This window comes from Panicum hallii, chromosome 9 (genome assembly GCF_002211085.1).
Source record: "Panicum hallii strain FIL2 chromosome 9, PHallii_v3.1, whole genome shotgun sequence".
NCBI classification, from domain to species: Eukaryota; Viridiplantae; Streptophyta; class Magnoliopsida; order Poales; family Poaceae; genus Panicum; species Panicum hallii.
The window spans coordinates 1,641,835-1,659,468 of NC_038050.1; the positions used below are offsets into that span (position 1 = coordinate 1,641,835).

General features: G+C 48.6%; 3 protein-coding genes across 6 annotated transcripts; 1 reads left to right on the forward strand and 2 right to left on the reverse strand.

The window, feature by feature from the left end:
* Positions 1-4,470: 4,470 nt before the first annotated feature.
* LOC112874311 (ribosomal RNA large subunit methyltransferase E) lies at positions 4,471-6,608 on the reverse strand. Its single transcript, XM_025937563.1, has 6 exons — positions 6,410-6,608; positions 6,242-6,328; positions 6,078-6,140; positions 5,884-5,985; positions 5,029-5,287; positions 4,471-4,859 (listed from the first exon to the last, which is right to left on the reverse strand). The coding sequence occupies exons 1-6, from the start codon at positions 6,488-6,490 to the stop codon at positions 4,750-4,752; spliced, it is 702 nt and encodes a 233-aa protein (XP_025793348.1). The 5' UTR covers positions 6,491-6,608; the 3' UTR covers positions 4,471-4,749.
* A 120-nt stretch (positions 6,609-6,728) lies between these two features.
* Positions 6,729-8,897, forward strand: LOC112874309 (uncharacterized protein At5g02240-like). The gene is made up of 7 exons (XM_025937562.1): positions 6,729-6,886; positions 7,209-7,480; positions 7,573-7,609; positions 7,715-7,812; positions 7,925-7,986; positions 8,225-8,348; positions 8,502-8,897. The coding sequence occupies exons 1-7, from the start codon at positions 6,826-6,828 to the stop codon at positions 8,619-8,621; spliced, it is 774 nt and encodes a 257-aa protein (XP_025793347.1). The 5' UTR covers positions 6,729-6,825; the 3' UTR covers positions 8,622-8,897.
* Positions 8,898-9,557: 660 nt separating this feature from the next.
* LOC112874308 (scarecrow-like protein 9) lies at positions 9,558-12,287 on the reverse strand. 4 transcript variants are annotated; one of them, XM_025937561.1, is made up of 2 exons: positions 12,016-12,287; positions 9,558-11,812 (listed from the first exon to the last, which is right to left on the reverse strand). In XM_025937561.1, the coding sequence occupies exon 2, from the start codon at positions 11,679-11,681 to the stop codon at positions 9,741-9,743; it is 1,941 nt and encodes a 646-aa protein (XP_025793346.1). In that variant the 5' UTR covers positions 11,682-11,812; positions 12,016-12,287; the 3' UTR covers positions 9,558-9,740. The 4 variants fall into 4 exon arrangements, with proteins under 4 accessions (XP_025793346.1, XP_025793345.1, XP_025793343.1 ...); XM_025937560.1 differs by having other exon boundaries at positions 9,558-11,831; XM_025937558.1 differs by having other exon boundaries at positions 9,558-11,831; positions 11,909-12,286.
* Between the last annotated feature and the right edge of the window lie 5,347 nt (positions 12,288-17,634).

Consider the following 17,634-nt stretch of genomic DNA (forward strand, 5'->3'; position numbering starts at 1 on the left):
TTCGAAAAATGGGTACCTCCCGCCCAATGAAAGGGCGGGATGACGCATCCCGCCCATCCAACGGGCGGGGGGTCGGCGGGGGGAGGAAAACCTCTTCGCAAGGGCCTCTTTGCGAAAAGTCAGGCGACATCCCGCCCTTCCAACGGGCGGGGTGTCCTCCGAGGGGCCTCCCGCTCGTTGGGAGGGCGGGACGTGGGCCTCCCGCCCGTTGGTTGGGCGGGACGTTCTGGTGAGGGGCATCCCGCCCCCCAACGGGCGGGAGGCCCAACCCGCCCATCCAACGGGCGGGATGTCCCCCCCCTCCACTATTTAAGTCCCCACCCACCCCCTAATTCTCATAAAATTCATCAAAAATCAGAAAAAAGAAAAGGAGGAGAGGAGAGGAAGCGGCGAAGCCCTGTCCACACGTCGGTTTGGAGGTATTATAATCGTATAATTATTAATTATTTTTACGAATATTTGTTAGGGTAGTTATACGTAGAATTCAGTATTTTGAATAGTTTTTAGAAATATTTATTAGGATAGGTCTATTTAAAATAGTTTTGAGTATTTTAATAGTTGGTAGATATATTTCTTAGGCTAGTTATATTTTAAATAGTTTTTATAATTGCAGTAGTTTTTAGATATATTTTTTAGGGTAGTTATATTTCGAATAGGTTTCGGTATTTTGAATAGCTTTTAGAAATATTTCTTAGGGTAGTTATATTTTGAATAGTTTTTATAATTGCAGTGGTTTTTAGATATATTTTTTAGGGTAGTTATATTTCGAATAGGTTTCGGTATTTTGAATAGCTTTTAGAAATATTTCTTAGGGTAGTTATATTTTGAATAGTTTTTATAATTGCAGTAGTTTTTAGATATATTTCTTAGTCTAGTTATATTTTGAATAGTTTTTATAATTGCAGTAGTTTTTAGATATATTTCTTAGGGTAGTTATATTTTGAATAGTTTTTATAATTGCAGTAGTTTTTAGATATATTTTTTAGGGTAGTTATATTTCGAATAGGTTTCAGTATTTTGAATAGCTTTTACAAATATTTGTTAGGTTAGTTCTATTATAAATAGTTTATAGTATTTTCAATTGTTTGTAGAAATGTGTCTTACGGTACTTATATTTTTCATGCAGATATGGCGCAGACACCAGAGCTCCTTGACGCGCACATCGATGAACGGCACAGGTCGTACCTGGCTGCGGTGGAGGGGCAGGAGCTTCACGAGTTGCGCCCTCGTGTAGCAAAGGAGTTGTTGCACCTGGACGACCGCTGGCTTGACAGGTGATACTTTATATTTTTTTACGAAACTAATGTATAGCGTGTAAGATAATTGTAACCACAATGCAAAATATACAGGTTACTTGAGGCTGGTTTGCTGCCACTCGCACGTATGCTTCAGGCCGGCGACGGCCAAGACGGTGGCGCGAAGAAGCGGATGCAGCTGGACCGCTCTCTACTTGCAGCGTTGGCGGACAGGTGGCGTCCGGATACGCACACGTTCCACTTGCCGTGCGGGGAGATGGCCCCCAGTTGCAGGACGTGTCGTACCTGCTCGGGCTTCCCATTGCGGGTGAAGCTGTTGGCCCGGTTGCCGTGCCACCTTTTTGGAGGGTGGAGCTGCAGGAGCGGTTTGGTCCAGCGAACCCGCCACTTGTTGTGAACGTACCTGATTTGCCCGGCCCCGCCAAGAGTTGGGTAATACAATTTAGGGTAAGTCCAGTTATTTTTTATTTAATTTAATTGAATCAGATGTGAGTACCTCTAACTTTTGAACAAATATATTACAGGCTCATGATCTGCACCCTCTGGCTGGCAGTACGAGGTGTCACGATACCTGGAGGCGTATCTGTTATGATTGTTCGGCTGGACTCTTTTCTGCAACTCTACCGGCAATTACGTGGACAAGGTGCTCATGCAATACGCGCGCGCGATTGCGGATGCGGAGCCGGGCCAGGTACCTGGGTGGAGCTGGGGATCGGCAGTGCTTGCTGCGACGTACCGAGGTCTTTGCCAGGCCTGTTTGAAGACGGAGAGGACTGCCGTCATCACAGGCTGCCCACTTCTGCTGCAGCTATGGTCGTACGAGCGATTCGCCATAGCACGTCCCCTAATCAGCGAAGAGCCTTATCCACCCGAGATGTACGGGATGTGGGACGAGGATAGCCCCACGATGGGTTCGCTTTGGACCGATCGACGGGTAAGTTCTTTTAAGCTATTTAATTTACTGTTGTACGTTTCTGTATACGAGGAGTACCGATGCAGTTGTGTAATTTTTTCAGATGAGCTGGGCACATCGGCAGGTCCGAAAAGCATACCCTCAGTTCGTGTCCGAATTTGATCGGATGCGGCCACAGGATGTTATCTGGACACCGTACACCGCTGCGGCTATCCAGACACGTGCGCCGCATGGGTTATCTTCCCTCTGCACGCGTGACGAGGAGTACTGGCTGACAAAGGCGAACCTAGTGTTCGATATTCTCGTCGAGCCGTACTGCGTCGAGCGTGTGATGAGACAGTTCGGGCGACGACAGCAGTTTCCTCTCGTACCTCGAGCGTTCCAGGCCGTGCCGCGCAACGTACACGAGTAAGTTTGTGATAACACGTTTTGTATGACTTATATATTCGTTATAATAAAGCAATGTTGAATTTCAAATGTTCGCAACAGATATTCGCGCAGGGGATATCATGCCAACGAGGTGAACTGGGTCGTCAAGATGCAGGAGTACGTGCAAGTGTGGCTTCACGCACGTGACGATGTGTGGGACGAATGGCACCCACACACGGACGCGTCATACGACGCGTACCTCCGCTGGTACCTCCTTCGCACGCGTCCGTACGTCACTCGTTCACGTATTCATGACGCGGAGGATCAGCACCAGCCGACCATTTCTGACACGTATCCCTCGTACCGTGATGAGGACCACCGTGGCGCGGTACGTGTTTCGCAACTTGAATTATTAAATCTTTTTTCTAAAAGATCGATACCAATAGTAATCTGCATCCCATTACGTATGCAGATCGATCTGATCAACTTCGCGGAGGTCGAAGCTACATCTCAGATCACGTTGATTGAACGTGGAGTGCGTGTACCGGAGGCACAGTACAAGGACAGCTTCCGTAAGATTCAAGACAGCTTGACGCGAGCGTTACGTGCACTGACGTGTCGCGGCAGAGACGACGTGGGGACCTCCAGTTCATCTCATGCGTCCGCCCACGTGTACACAGCTGGCCCGTCGACCTCTACAGCACCGCACGCAGCGTCCAGCGGTACTGCCGCTAGTTCAAGCTGTAAGTTCTTCATAATTGCCATTTCAATCACCTATGATTTACACGACTAATTTCATTTCTTTTTGTAGTCATGCACTCGACGGCAATGGGACCTCCTCCTGCAAGAATGGAGCCTCAGACGTTTGGCGCCTATGCTCCAGAAACGTCTCTCCCGTCAGGCTCGAGGCCAGCTGCACCGTACTCTTATGGCTATGCTCAGCATGCATGGTCGACGGGAGCTCCTGCATACGGTGGTCCATTCGGTGTGCCGGACTGGGACGACTGGGAGGGCGGCTCCGCCACTTGGTCAGAGCTGGTGGGCGGCGGCGCCGAGCCTGACATCATTGGTCCATCCCAGACATATGACGCTCCAGGTACACAGTCCCAGGATGACCCCTTCACACCTGCACCTCCTCCGCCTCGTCCTCACCGTGCTCCAGATGCATTTACGTAATCGGAGGACCACATACGCCGACGGCCTAGGACTAGGGGCGGGAGGCCCAAGAGAGCGCGAGGTCCGGGACATGCGGAGTAGATACTCCTGATTTGGTGAACTTTTTATATTTGAACTGTTTTTGTATGATACTATTTTCTTTTTAATCGGTTGATCTATCGTACTGTCGTAATATTCGGATTCTACGTTGCAAAACGTTATCGTTTAACCATCTTCATACGAATTTTAGATACAGCAATATTCTTCGTAAAATTGAATTAAAATTTTATATGTACACAAAAGAATATGGCGAATCAATATTGCATTTGAAAACAGTCTGAATTTCAAATAGATTGTAAATCATAAATTCCAAAGGAAAATAACAAAAAAAAAAGCTCTAAACATCCCGCCCACTGGCCGGGCGGGATGCCTCCCTCAGAGACCCCTTCGCGAATAAGAAAAGTTTTTTATTCGCGAAGGGACCCTCGGGGGGCCTGGAAAAAGCTTTTTGAGCATCCCGCCCGCTGGTTGGGCGGGATGTCCCCGGCCCCACGCCTCCCGTCCGATGATCGGACGGGAGGCACCCATTTTTCAAATTTTTCTCAACTGCGACCCCTTTTTCGAATTTTAATTTTTTTAAACCCTTTTTTAAAAAAAATTCGCCTAGCCACGACCGCCAGCTGCTCGCAAATTCTGGCCCTGTGGGCCGACAATGTTACATTTTTTTTCCAGGGCACAGCTTAAGTGGGCCATGAGGGCTGCAAACATCTGGCTATGTACACACGACAATCGGCCTCAAAATGATAATTTGCAACACGAGCTGGTGCCAAAAAAACACTCGGATTTCATGTTGTTCGTAGTATTTCTAGCACAAACTACTAGCACAGTTTCGATAGAGTTATTACATGTAGCACCAAGGCATTGCGGCGTCTCACCTCCCGATGGATCAAGCAGATGTATCACATTGCCAGTTTGCCACCAGAACAATTGCCCCAGCTCAAGGACCGGTAACTGACTTGCCTTGGTGTGGAGTCGTGCTTGCCTTCTGAAGCGCTCCTATCGCAAACCTTCGCAGATCATGTAGATCTCCCTCGAGCTAGGTCGAGTCGCTTTGGGTCTCAACAATGATACTTTCTTGAACTTCACTTTGCAAAACTTGCCGAACCCTGCACCAACGCAAAGCAGTCAAAGTCAATCGTAGCAGGGGTGAATGTTCCTCTGTCAGATGAAATAATAACACTTAGCCCGTGCTTTAGTGGTAGAGCACAGAAGCACTTCTCAAATCAGATAATGGTTGCTCTAAAAAAAAAGATAATGGTCAGAAATTATATTAACCTGATACGTCCTCGTTCTCAAGAAACTTCAATACTAGGTTGCCTCCACGACGAAGAACACCATCCTCGTCAGAATCAGGCTCAGTGGAGCTCAGATACTTCTCTATAGTATCACTGTAATCAGATTCTTTTACTTTTATCTTCCCTATTGCCAAAGAGAGAGCACGCATGCCCAATTCGCAAGATATAGCTTCATCTCTGGTTTTGATCCCTGAAATTCGAGGACACATGTCGGACAATATCACAGAGAATCCTCGTTCCTGTAGAAAAGGGCAAAATCCATTAATCAATGTATCAAACTATGACTAGCACTGATTACAAGTTCACAGGACACATATAATCTGAAACCCTTGATTTGGTCTCTCTAATCATAAGCCTAAACCAAAAAGGGAAAGTTTGGCTTTTCAATTGATGAATTCTCCTAAGAGCAGTAGCGCAGAGTACAAAGCTATAGACGGCTGAACAAAAAAGTGAGCTCAGCTTCACTCAAAAATGATAATGCTTTCATTTTAACAGCATCACAGTTAGCTCTATGTTCAATATTCAGACTATCAATTTCTTGCATCTCTAGTCCCTACTCGCTATAGTAAGTTGCCTCTCTGAGTCGTATTCAAAGTCTAGGAATGCTTGCCTTTCCATCTACGAAACATCATATAGATATCTAATCTAAGTGTTAACCTTCACTTCAACAAACTAAAAAGTAGCCAAGGCAAATCTCAGCTTCAGCCCAATCCAAACTTAATTGAGCAATATGCCACCATTCCTTGTTCCAGAGTTCCAGACTAAGCGAGCAAATAAATGCAAGCAGAAATACTCTATCACATGATCACATCACAAAGGAAACGAACAATCGAACCTGTGGTGACATCGCCCGAGCCTGTTGCTTCATCAGAGTCATGACATCTGCACAGACCGTCCTGACCCGTGAGTCGCAGTGCGCAGAGGGGACCTTCACCTTCTGCTCTGCAACAACCGAGTCATCGAATCAGATTACTTCCCATCCCTCAACAATCAATCGCACTGACGGACGACGATTCAACCGCCGCTGACCTTAACGTCGACGCCAACGACAACGCCGCCCTTCTCGAGGGGACCAAGGTTCTGACACGCCACCTGCACGCAGCAGCCACCCGGCAAGTTATTCGCATCTGGAAATGAGGAATGATCTCATACCGAGAGCTCAAGGAGACAGGAAGGAGTAAACGGATCGTCACCTGGAGCCACGCGCCGGGGGCGCAGCCGAGGTCGAGCACGGCGGCGCCCGGGGTGATGAGCCTGTGCTGCTTCTGCATTTGGATCAGCTGCGGCAGCAACGCAACCGGTCAGCGGCATGGCACGGGAAGTCGGGAAGAGAGAGCCCCAGGGAAAGCGCGGGAGTTGACCTTAAGCGCGGAGCGGGCGACATAGCCCAGCCGCTGCGACTCGCGGTAGAAGAAGTCGGCGGTGCCCCCCGCGGCGCTCATGGCGGCCTCGTCCGACGGCGAAGAAGGGGATTGCTAGGGTTTTACCCGTCCTCTTTCCTTTTTTTTTCTCCTTTTGCATAGGATTTGGCCCGTTCTACATGGTTGGGCTGGTCCGTGTTGGGTTGGGCCGTTGGGCCTTCGCATGCGTAGCCTTTCAGCCCGAAGAGAGAGAGAGAGAGAGAGAGAGAGTGACGTGGACGCCCTCCGCGCCGCGCGACCCACAACGGATCGGCACGACCTTCTAGACGGTTCCCAACACACCGGCCACTGCGGTTATCGACAGCACCAAACCGAGGGGAATCCTGCACGAACCGAGTCGCCGCGAGCACGAGGTCATGGCGGATTCGGCCGCACCCCGTCCAACCGTCCTCGTCACCGGCGCCGGCGGCCGAACAGGTACCTCTACCTTCCCCGTGAACTCCGTTGGTGCAGCGTTTAGGCCTTCGTAGTCGTCGCACGCGCTGCCTTGCTGAGAGATGATCTGCCAATTCGCCTGTTATTCAAGGCTGCTGAGACTCTGGTGGGGAATTTTGGTTGCTAGCGTGTTATGGGAATTTTGATTGAAATGGGAATGCCTTCGATTTTGGTTTATTCACAATTTGACTGCCGTCTTCATAGGTTTAGTAGATGCTAGTGAAGCTGGCAGTGGCTCTGTAGCAATTCCTGCAACTCCGTTCCTCCTTGTGCTCACTGATCACACTGGCATTACTTATGTTAGGCCATATTGTGTACAACAAGCTGAAAGAGAGATCCGAGCAATTTGTCGCCAGAGGTCTAGTGAGGACAGAGGAGAGCAAGCAGAAAATTGGGGGAGCAGATGATGTTTACATCGCTGATATAAGGGATGCAGATCGTCTAGCGCCTGCTGTTCAGGGTGCTGATGCTCTCATAATCCTCACAAGTGCCGTCCCGAAGATGAAACCAGGTTTTGACCCTAGCAAAGGCGGGAGACCTGAATTCTACTATGAAGATGGAATGTACCCTGAGCAGGTTGGTTTAGTGAACCCGTTACAGATCATATGTCGATTGTGTTATTGCACATGTTAAGTTGTGATTAAAAAAATGGTTGTGGATGTGCGTAGGTGGATTGGATTGGCCAAAAGAATCAGATCGATGCTGGTAAGCTTTCTGTTCGTTCTGCCCAATGGATCAGTTATTAGTTTCTGTCGACAGATCATACTTCAATGTATAAATATTTGTTAAGTGGATTGCCAATATTGACAGCCAAAGCTGCTGGGGTGAAGCATATAGTGTTGGTGGGATCCATGGGAGGAACAAATCCTAACCATCCACTGAACAGTCTTGGAAATGGCAATATACTAGTAAGTTGTTGTTTGACTATTCCTCTAGACAACTGTGTTTCACGATGCACCTAGAAATCTAAATCACCTTTGTAAATGTGAGATCAAGAATTTTTGCATATGTTTGTTTTAGGTATGGAAGCGCAAGGCAGAACAGTATTTGGCAGACTGTGGAGTTCCTTATACAATAATAAGGTACATACTACACAAAACGTGTAGAGTCAAACAAAGTTATTCTGCTTCTTTTGGTTACGCTGTGTAAGAGACAATTATACGAATTGTGCTAATATTCTTTTTTGGACAGCTACAAAAATCTTTACATCATGTAAAGCCTGAAAATTGCATGAAACTAATACAAAAAGAAAGTAGCCAATCTTACTGTCTTCTCTGATTTATAATCTGATGCTCTTTCCTTCTGCCCCTTAAATTTTAGGCCTGGAGGTTTACAGGACAAAGATGGAGGGGTGAGGGAGTTAATTGTTGGGAAGGATGATGAGCTTCTCCAGACTGATACAAAGTCAATTCCTAGAGCTGATGTGGCTGAAGTTTGTGTACAGGTATGCATACTCATCCAGCTAAAATGTATGCACTGAACCATCATATGTACAGATAAGTCTCAAAGAACCAAGTTAAAAATGAGTATGGCCATGAGCCCATTGAACAGGCATGGTAAAATAGCCACTCTGATTTCGGACCTTTTTTCATGACAGGCTCTGCAGTATGAAGAGGCAAAGTTCAAGGCATTTGATTTGGCATCAAGGCCTGAAGGTGTGGGCACACCAACAAAGGATTTCAGGGCGCTGTTCTCCCAGATTACTGCTCGGTTTTGAGCTATCCCCTAAGAAACCTACGGCATGCCCACATTCTAGGTTCCCATGGTGTACCATTCCATTGCCTGTGGACTTGTACTGGATATATAAAACTAGTAGCTTGTGAATGATGGAGCTGTAGTTTAGTGTGATTGTTAAAAATCGCATTAGCAGAACTGCTGAAAGAAACCAGTGTGTTTGGGGCTGAAGTTAAACACTTTCTGGTTGAAACTGTGAGCACTGTTAAATACCAATCAGCCAACATATTTGGGTACAACTGGTGACCTGCTTCGGTTATTCAGCTGTTACGTCATGGTCCGAATTTCCTGGTTACCTAGTGCAGTTTCTTGTCTGCAACTAGGTGCCTTTCTTTTTTTCCGGTGAACTCGCTGTCATCCTGCTGACTCTTTGAACAAGGCATCTACTGATTGATCTTTCTATTTCATTGCTTAAGTGGCCTCATAATCTTGGCCCAGAACTGGGCACTTCTTCATATAATTATTATAAAAGAATGCTTCATCAAACTCCCGTGTTGCTGGTGACTATTCCATCACCCTTTTTTTCAAAAGTAACGAGAGCAAACAATAAACAGTGAAATTTTATTGGCGCTACTGATTCAATAAACAAAATTAGTCAAAAGTAGTGACTTCAGTGATAGAAGAGATAATCTCGTGTCACCCTATTGCACAAATATATTCAGCAGTCAGCAGGAACCTACAGGCTGCATTTTTTCCTGTAAAAGTTGAACTTCAAAATTAAATGGTAAACCAATTAATATATTCGTAAAAGGCACAGATGAGCCTAAACATTTTTTTTACTGAAGCGATGACAGCTGTCAATGAAACAAAACAACAAAATATTTTGGTGCTACTGATTCAGTGAACAATGTTAGTGCTGCTATTCTATGATAGAAGAAACAAAGTAACCGAAACACCTGTTGCTCTATTACACCTCATATTACACCTAATATGAAACTCCAGCAAGCATATTATATTGCGGTCAATTTGAACTTCAAATTTTTGCCACCCGCAAAAAGGGCTAGAATTCATAAACATCAAGATCATACAACAAAATGAATTGATAAAAAAAATGATAAATTCATGAAAGATGTCATAGCTGAGCCTAGTAATATTTACATGTCTAGCTAGTCCAGGCCGAAAGAGCAAAGATGACACGACCCTTCCAACCCTGTAGCATCCACTTGTTATCTTCGTCAACGAGGAAGTCCCTGTGATAGCTCTTGCTCACCTTGTATCTTGCTCTCTTCATTACCTCCTCATTAAGAGGTAGCGGCCTGAAGCCTGCTCTGAAGTTCCTCATTTGCCATTGCTTGTACGTCTCCGGCCTTTCGATCCTCTCTGTACCCTCACAGGCAATCACATTCAGAGCTTCCCGTCCAACGAATTCTCTTTCAATAAGCAGCCTATGTTCGTCCACCCGTGAGGCATTTGCTTCAAGCATATCAAAATGTGAAGAGAAAAAAAACATAGCCTCCTTGAATCGTGTCACGAAGAAGGGCGCATTGTAAGTACCATTGATAACCCCATGAACAAACAAATGGGGATTCAACTTTCTGATTGTGTTCAAAACCCTTGTCCTCGGGCTGTCATCTGTCACCGTCTCATCCATCATGTTCCTCATTCGGTAAAGGCAATTGACAACAAGAAGCTCATCGCTATTTATGTTGAGATCTTCAACCTGGATGGTATCCCACTTGCCAGCAATGGCGTGATATTCAAAGGGGACATTGAACATACGGGCATACTCATGTAGCCGTCGCCCTGTTGCCTCTATACGCTCTGCAGGGCGGAATCCTGGCTGGGGAAAGTCAACACCAGTGATTCGAAGGCTTGGGGGTCCACCATGTCTCCTTGAGAACCGTTGCATGAGTACAGGATACTGGAAACCATACTGTATCCCGTAATCAATAATGTGCAACCTTGACGCACTCTTAGAAACATTCAAGATGGTCGAATTTGCGAAATAGTGAGATATTTTCATAAATGGGCATGCTTTAGCATACAAACCGAATGCTTTCAGTATATCACCAGTAGAAGTTCTCTTTGCAGCAATTTGACGGTAGATGGTGCTACCAGTGCCAGCTAGACGAGCCTCAAGGCCATTAGCAAAGTAGTGCGCCAACCTCTGGCCCGCATCTCCAGTAGCAGAAGAATGCTTCCTAATCTGTTTCAGCAATTCATTTGAATTCCGGTGATCATCAATAGCTGCAGCCTGAGCACAATGTATAAGTAGGGTTGTGAGATCGACTGCCTCCTCCTCCGGGCCAGCACCAGATCTTCCCTTCCTTCGTCCTCTTCTATTTCCTGATCCTTTCACATATCCACTGCTAATTTGTGCGTCAATTGGCAATGGTGACCGGAACACACAATTCTCATCAGTACACAAAAGTACTTTGTCAAACATCTCTCGGACTGTCTCCTCCTCACACGGTGCGGATTGTTTGCTTTTCCTCTCCTCCATCTCCAATCCATCATCATGTGGGTTCTTCCGACCTTTATGAACAGCACAAACTGAACCCTCCTTCACCATTTCACAAGGTAATTGGCAAGATTTCTGAGTACGTATGACCACATCATCTAAACCTCCCATCCCTGGGATATCACAATGACCAGTCATCCAAGATTTCACTTCATATGCCTGTGCAGGCTTAGCAGACTTAAGGATGTCAACAAAGGGCTTCTCAATGGCGAGGAGGGCCGAATCCTCCACAGGTGCACTGGTAACAGGAAAAGACTCATCATCCTCGTCTTCAAGAAGGAATTGATTGATGTATGCAAGGACCGCATCGTCTGTGATGGTTTCAGATAAGTCCTCGGAGTTGTCCAGCTCGGTTGTGGTGGTTGATGCTGGACTTGGCGTGATGCCACCAGGCATGACCAGGGACCGAGATGGATGTGAATTGACAGGAGGATTATGGCTACGGAGTCCATATGAAGGGAAAAACTGAACTTGTGATTGTTGCTGGAGGGAGAAATTAATCATGTGACCGGTGGGTGGACCGGAGGTAGAGAACACACCACCAAAGTCGAGATCACTACGAGAACCAGGATCCATCGCCATTCCTTGGAGCTTGTATCCACAAGATTTATGCTTCTGACTTTCTATGTTGCAATCACTTACAGGTTCATCAATCTCACCTCTACGATACTCCTTTTTTCTTTCTCTAGAACACAACGATTCCGCTCAGAGAACTACAAATAACAAGAAAAGCTGATGACGGAGCAAGTATTAGCATCCCATGTTTATTGCGGGCAAGTAAATTAACAGGAGAAACGAGACAAGATTACCCTGCAATCCGACCGAAGAGCATACGAGAACAACTCTTCTGCATCAAGATCTGTGATCTACGCTCCTAGGGAAGATTGAGAGAGGAGGGCAAGCAAACGTCGCTTACGTGCACAGCTGCGGCTATGAAGCGGCGATGCCCCCCATCCGAAGTCCGGACGCCGCCGCCCCTGATGCGTGGAACCTTGGAGAAAGAAAGCAGTGGTGATTCGGGGCAGCGGCAGCAAGAGTCCAAGGACCAAGAGCTCTGGTTGGGGGTGATGCGGCAGTGGTCCTTTGTCAACCGGGAGATTTGTTTACTATAAACTACAGCGGCAACGAATAAATTGCAGCGGCAACGAATCAGCGGAAGGATTGGTGTTTGGTAGTCGAGGTGGGAGGAGGGGATGCACCTCGGTGATGCTGATGCGCAGAGGCGGGGCCCGCCGAACGGGAGACGGCGCGGGAAACGGTCGGATTCTCTGCGGAGGCCAACTATGGTTTCCAGCCTGCAAGCACGAGATCCATCTTCACCGCGTTTTTTTTTCTTTTTCGTTTTCGAAATACACACTCGATTTTATTCTGTTTTCCTTTTCCGGGTCCAAAAAAAATGCTTCCATCACCGAGTAATTCATGGCAGTCAAAGAGTCAAAGGCAATGTTGCATTCGGTAGCGGCGCGTGTGACAAAAAAGATGACTCCCGATGCCGCGGTGCGCTCTGCGTCTGCTCGCGGCTGCTGCAGCGCGAACTCCGCTTTCACGTCTGGCGCGCCGTGTTCGTTGGAATATTTGGCCCTAGCCCATATAAATTTAAACAATTTCTATAAAATCTTAAAGTTCCATTAGTGTATAGGTGTATGGGAATAAGTTACTCTCACCTTGCTAGTGGAGATGAAGGGAACCTAATTTAAATAGTTGGATGCTCTTCATACTCTTGCAACTGTGAGTGAGAGGAAGAAAAAAGAACACGCCTCGCTAGGCCGGGCCGGGCCGGGCTCGGGCGAAGAGCGTGTGAATGGTCCGCCAAAATTTGGGTCCAACTCTTACGGGAAATCGCAGATTTGTATTCTGTTACGGCTGTAAAGAGCCGATTGTCTCTCCGGCGCGAAGGGCGCGCGATGTGCGCGTGGAAGGTCTCCGGGCGAAGGGCGAAGGGAGCACGACGTGCGCGTGAAAGGTCCCGAAATCAGCTGTAGATATCACGCGCTGAATTTTTGGAACTCGTAACCGACTAGGTTTTTAGGACGCCAAAAACCCTAGCGGTTCTCCTTATAAATACGCACGGGTGCCGGCGCAAAAAATATAGAGAGAAAACCTACAACGCACAACACGCCTCAGCCTGCCTGCTGCGCCGCCGCCTACTCTACTTCATCCCGTTCGTCGGCGTGCACCGATGATCGGGAGAGCAGGTCTCCGGAACCTCGTCCTCAGCGATCCTGCACTGGGAGAGGGCGAATAACGATTTTGGGAAACGCTTTGCGCGACTGCTCGAACGCTTCCACATCGCCATCCTCTACGTCCTCGTCACCACGGCTCGTCTACCTCCTCATCAGTGGGGCGCGACTCGGCGTTGTCAAGCGCGCGGAGGTGGAAATAGTTGCCGTCGTCTTCTTTGCGTGGTTGTTCCGGTCAGACAAGTAACGTACGGTTTTCTGTCTCTAACTATACCTTTCATACCTAGTATGATTTGGTTAGAGTTGATCTTACTACTGCAATATTCTATCTTAAATTACATTATGAGCATGTTTAGATCTATTCGTTTTCTGTACACAATTTTCATCATGGTCATGATTTATTTTCAGATTATTTTAAAACTAAAATTCTTATTTATTCCAACAGTGTTGGTCTGGGATCGTGTCATCTGGACTGGTGAAGTCGAGCCTGGTGCCTTGGGGGGGTGGGGGGCGCAAGAGGAACGAGCCCGCGTTGGCACACTTCCGCTGCCCTGTTCCTGGCTAATGCACTGCACTGTCGATTCAGGACACCTCGTTTCTTTCAGATGTTTTGGTCAGTATCATGTCGTTGTGGACTCATGTGTCCTCAACCTGCCTCAGTGTGGAAAGGCGACGGCTCTGCTAGAGCAATGACGTGAGCTATGTAATGCTCTGCTTGTTGCCGGCTCAGCTCATCTTTCCCTGTTTGTTCAGCCGAACAAGATTGGCAACCGCCTGACAAAATAGCCGGCAGCGTTGAGTTCAGTTTCATCAACGATCAGGTTAGGTCACCGTGGCTTGGCTTTCTACTTCTTGTTCGGCTCACGGCAGCGTGCAGACCGAGTTGTCATCTCGCTGCTCGTGTGTTTCTCCCTGTACGGTGAAACTCCTCCAGTCTCAGGGATAGATAAGTCAAGTTCCTCGCTGAATAGTCCGGCCTGGTCCTCACATCAAATGCAAGGGCCTAAGGCTATCTCCAGCGGCATGCTCTAAACCGATCTGTTCTCTATTATGGAGGACACTGTAGCTCCTCTACCGCTCCACCGATACTCTCTATACCGTCCGGTAAAATGGAGGAGGTGCTCTGCGTCCCGCACAGAGGCGGGCACGACCGGCGTCCTCCATCCCGGTCGCGCGGGAGATGCTGCGGGAGGCGGGAGGTGGGGCACGGGAGATGCGGCGGGGCGCGGGGCGGCGCTGCGTGAGGGGCGCGCGGCGGTGGGGCGGCGCTGCGGGAGGGCCGAGGGGCGGCGGGCGGAGGGGCGGAGGCGGCGGGCGAGACGCGGGCGGAGGGGCGGGCGGAGGCGGCGAGGGGCGCGGAGGAGGCGGGCGGAGGAGGCGAGGGGCGCGGAGGAGGCGGGCCGAGGCGGCGAGGGGCGCGGAGGGGCGGAGGTGGCGAGGGGGGCGGAGGAGGCGGGCGGAGGAGGCGGGCGGAGGCGGCGAGGGGCGCGGAGGAGGCGGGCGGAGGCGGCGAGGGGCGCGGAGGGGCGGAGGCGGCGAGGGGGGCGGAGGAGGCGGGCGGAGGAGGCGGGCGGAGGCGGCGAGGGGCGCGGAGGAGGCGGGCGGAGGCGGCGAGGGGCGCGGAGGGGCGGAGGCGGCGAGGGGGGCGGAGGAGGCGGGCGAAGGCGGCAAGGGGCGCGGAGGAGGCGGGCGGAGGCGGCGAGGGGCGCGGAGGGGCGGAGGCGGCGAGGGGGGCGGAGGAGGCGGGCGAAGGCGGCAAGGGGCGCGGAGGAGGCGGGCGGAGGCGGCGAGGGGCGCGGAGGGGCGGAGGCGGCGAGGGGGGCGGAGGAGGCGGGCGAAGGCGGCAAGGGGCGCGGAGGAGGCGGGCGGAGGCGGCGGGCGGAGGGGCGGAGGCGGGGAGGGGCGCGGAGGAGGCGGGCCGAGGCGGCGGGCGGAGGAGGCGGGCGGAGGCGGCGAGGGGCGCGGAGGAGGCGGGCAGAGGCGGCGGGCGGAGGAGGCGGGCGGAGGAGGCGAGGGGCGCGGACGGAGGCGCGGGAGGCGGCAGAGGCGCGGGCGGGGCGGCGGGCGGAGGGGCGGAGGCGGCAGAGGGGCGCGGGAGGAGGGCGGCGGGCGGAGGCGCGGGAGGAGGGCGGCGCTGCGGGAGGGCCGGCGGGGGAAACGGAGGTTGGAAGAAAGGGTGGAAAAGTAAGTTTGTGGGGTATAGAAGATGGAAATAGAGGATGTCGTTGGAGTTAAGTTTGGTATAGAGAATGAGATTGATATGGAGGAAAAAGATAGAGGATGGGATTTAGAAGATATCGCTGGAGATAGCTTAAGGCCCATTTTTGCAACAACCCAGTACAAACCCAGGGTGTAATATTAAAAATATTCGGCCCATCAAAATATTTGCACGTAGCCCGAACCAGGAGTCATTTTGCAAAAATCCTGCCCGGAGCATCTGGCACACACAAAAAAAAAATCTGGCACCCGCTCGACGGGGGTCGTTTTTGCCTCTATCGAGTACGCGGCCCCAACCGCTATCCCCGTCCTCGCTGTCTCGCTGAGAGGGAAATTTCATGAACATGAGTGTGTCGTCCTTAGAAAATCCCAAGATCACTCATAAGCCTCCAGAATCATCGACCTCTTGTGCTAAAGAACTGCTACTAGTTTTACATCCTCGTTAGAAACTTATTTCATAATGCTTCTTTTGGACGGATGTAATTTCTTATGCTTATCACAAAACTTGCATAACTTATTGCATTATTGCACTAACCTTGCAGCTAGAACTTTGATGATAGTCAACAATTGGTGGTAAAGCTCGGGATTACATAATCAATTATGGTTGCAATAGAAAAATTTCATGGCCGAGTTTGGGACCATAAACAAAACACTAACCCGAATTATCATTAAAAACAAACAAAAAAATTTCCTCTGCTAAACAATAAAAGCAAGAACATGCTATCTGGATAGTGTGTGTCTATATACAGAGAGAGACACAAAGAATAACTAATAAAAATAATAGCAAAATAAAATTTAGGTGCTTCAAACACCGGTAGAGTACAAGAATAAGTGTGGGGGAGATCTCTCACACTCACCAGGTGCAAACTCATTCGAGATCTTTCATCAACATATTGCACAACATCATACGGCTTAACACACAGGTTCTCAATGAGATTAACATTTGACTTTGGTAGGAATTTAGCATCATTGAGGAGTAAAGCTATTGATTTTAAATTTTTGAACGATAAATTTTTCGAAGTACTTTGCATAGAGAAGCAAGGTTCCTTTCGTGATACCATATCTAATTTGCCAACTAATTAGATGAATGTGTTCTCTATGATAAATTGTTCACAAGCAGTAGAAATATTGGCAAGGATAAAGAATATGCAAGCCCACTATGGGAAAGACAAGTTCAACCTGAGAAGTTTGGCAAGGTTCTTTGAATTTAATTTTAGTGATCAATATATAAATTCATTTAAACTCAAGAACTTAGAGAGTCTAAGAGTATGTTGTACAAACCATCGTTGAAAGAGGAGTAAGAGTGAACTGAGGGGAGTTAGAGGCGGTTCGGCTGGAACAAAGCTTCAGCCGTCCCCCTCTGGATCATATCTGTCATGCAAATACAATGACAGATAAATAGTAAGCACTTTTTTTAAAGAATACACCCTACAAATAAAGAGGTTGGTGAGAGGAATTTTCAATAAATGAGATGAACATGGATTTTAAAGAATTGTCCTATGCGCAAGCTAGAAAAATGTAATTCCAAAACCTTGTCATGACCTTCTCAAGCAATGATGATCTTTATTTAATCATCATTAGTGATAGAAAACCAACAAGCTAATGATCTTCGTCATGATCTCTGAAACCATAACTTTCTCCGGAGGTCAATAAGGAGGTCAATAGAGACACAGTACCATGGCATTGACCTTTGATATAACCTTCTTCAAAAATCTTGAACTTTTTTATCATTTGATAATTGAAGGTGTTGCACGTGTTTGAAAAAAATATCCTGATCTTTTGATCGTGGGCCAGACCTTCGCTTGGGCCAGATCTTTGCCTAAAAGCTTCGCATGGTAAACCATGTTAGTTAATAGGGATACTTGCTAATTATGTGCGGAGGCGGCGAGATAGCTGCTTTAGCTTCGAGAGCTTCACATGCATGCTACCAGAACTTCTGGCTAGCGGGATGCTGAAGTCCACGGGCGAGAAGGTGCGGCTGCTACCCTTGTCTTTGCTTCAAGGTGACGGGTGAGCTTCGATCGGACAAGCGGTGACAGCACTGAGTGCTACTAGCTAGCTGCAGTGCGGAGGTGTGGTGGGGTCGCTTCGCTCCACTGTTAGATAGGCAATTCAATCATCGCTTCAGGTGATGAATT

Bases quoted from the DNA above. Each gene is read 5' to 3' on its own strand.
- LOC112874311 (XM_025937563.1), bottom strand. From the start codon at position 6,490: ATGAGCGCCGCGGGGGGCACCGCCGACTTCTTCTACCGCGAGTCGCAG. The intron at 5,986-6,077 runs GTCAGCGGCGGT...GTTGCAGAGCAG, and splicing joins TCGTTGGCGTCGACGTTAAG to AAGGTGAAGGTCCCCTCTGC. The intron at 5,288-5,883 runs GTTCGATTGTTC...CCTTTTCTACAG, and splicing joins CTCGGGCGATGTCACCACAG to GAACGAGGATTCTCTGTGAT.
- LOC112874309 (XM_025937562.1), top strand. From the start codon at position 6,826: ATGGCGGATTCGGCCGCACCCCGTCCAACCGTCCTCGTCACCGGCGCC. The intron at 7,610-7,714 runs GTAAGCTTTCTG...CAATATTGACAG, and splicing joins AAAGAATCAGATCGATGCTG to CCAAAGCTGCTGGGGTGAAG. The intron at 7,987-8,224 runs GTACATACTACA...CTTAAATTTTAG, and splicing joins GTTCCTTATACAATAATAAG to GCCTGGAGGTTTACAGGACA.
- LOC112874308 (XM_025937561.1), bottom strand. From the start codon at position 11,681: ATGGCGATGGATCCTGGTTCTCGTAGTGATCTCGACTTTGGTGGTGTG.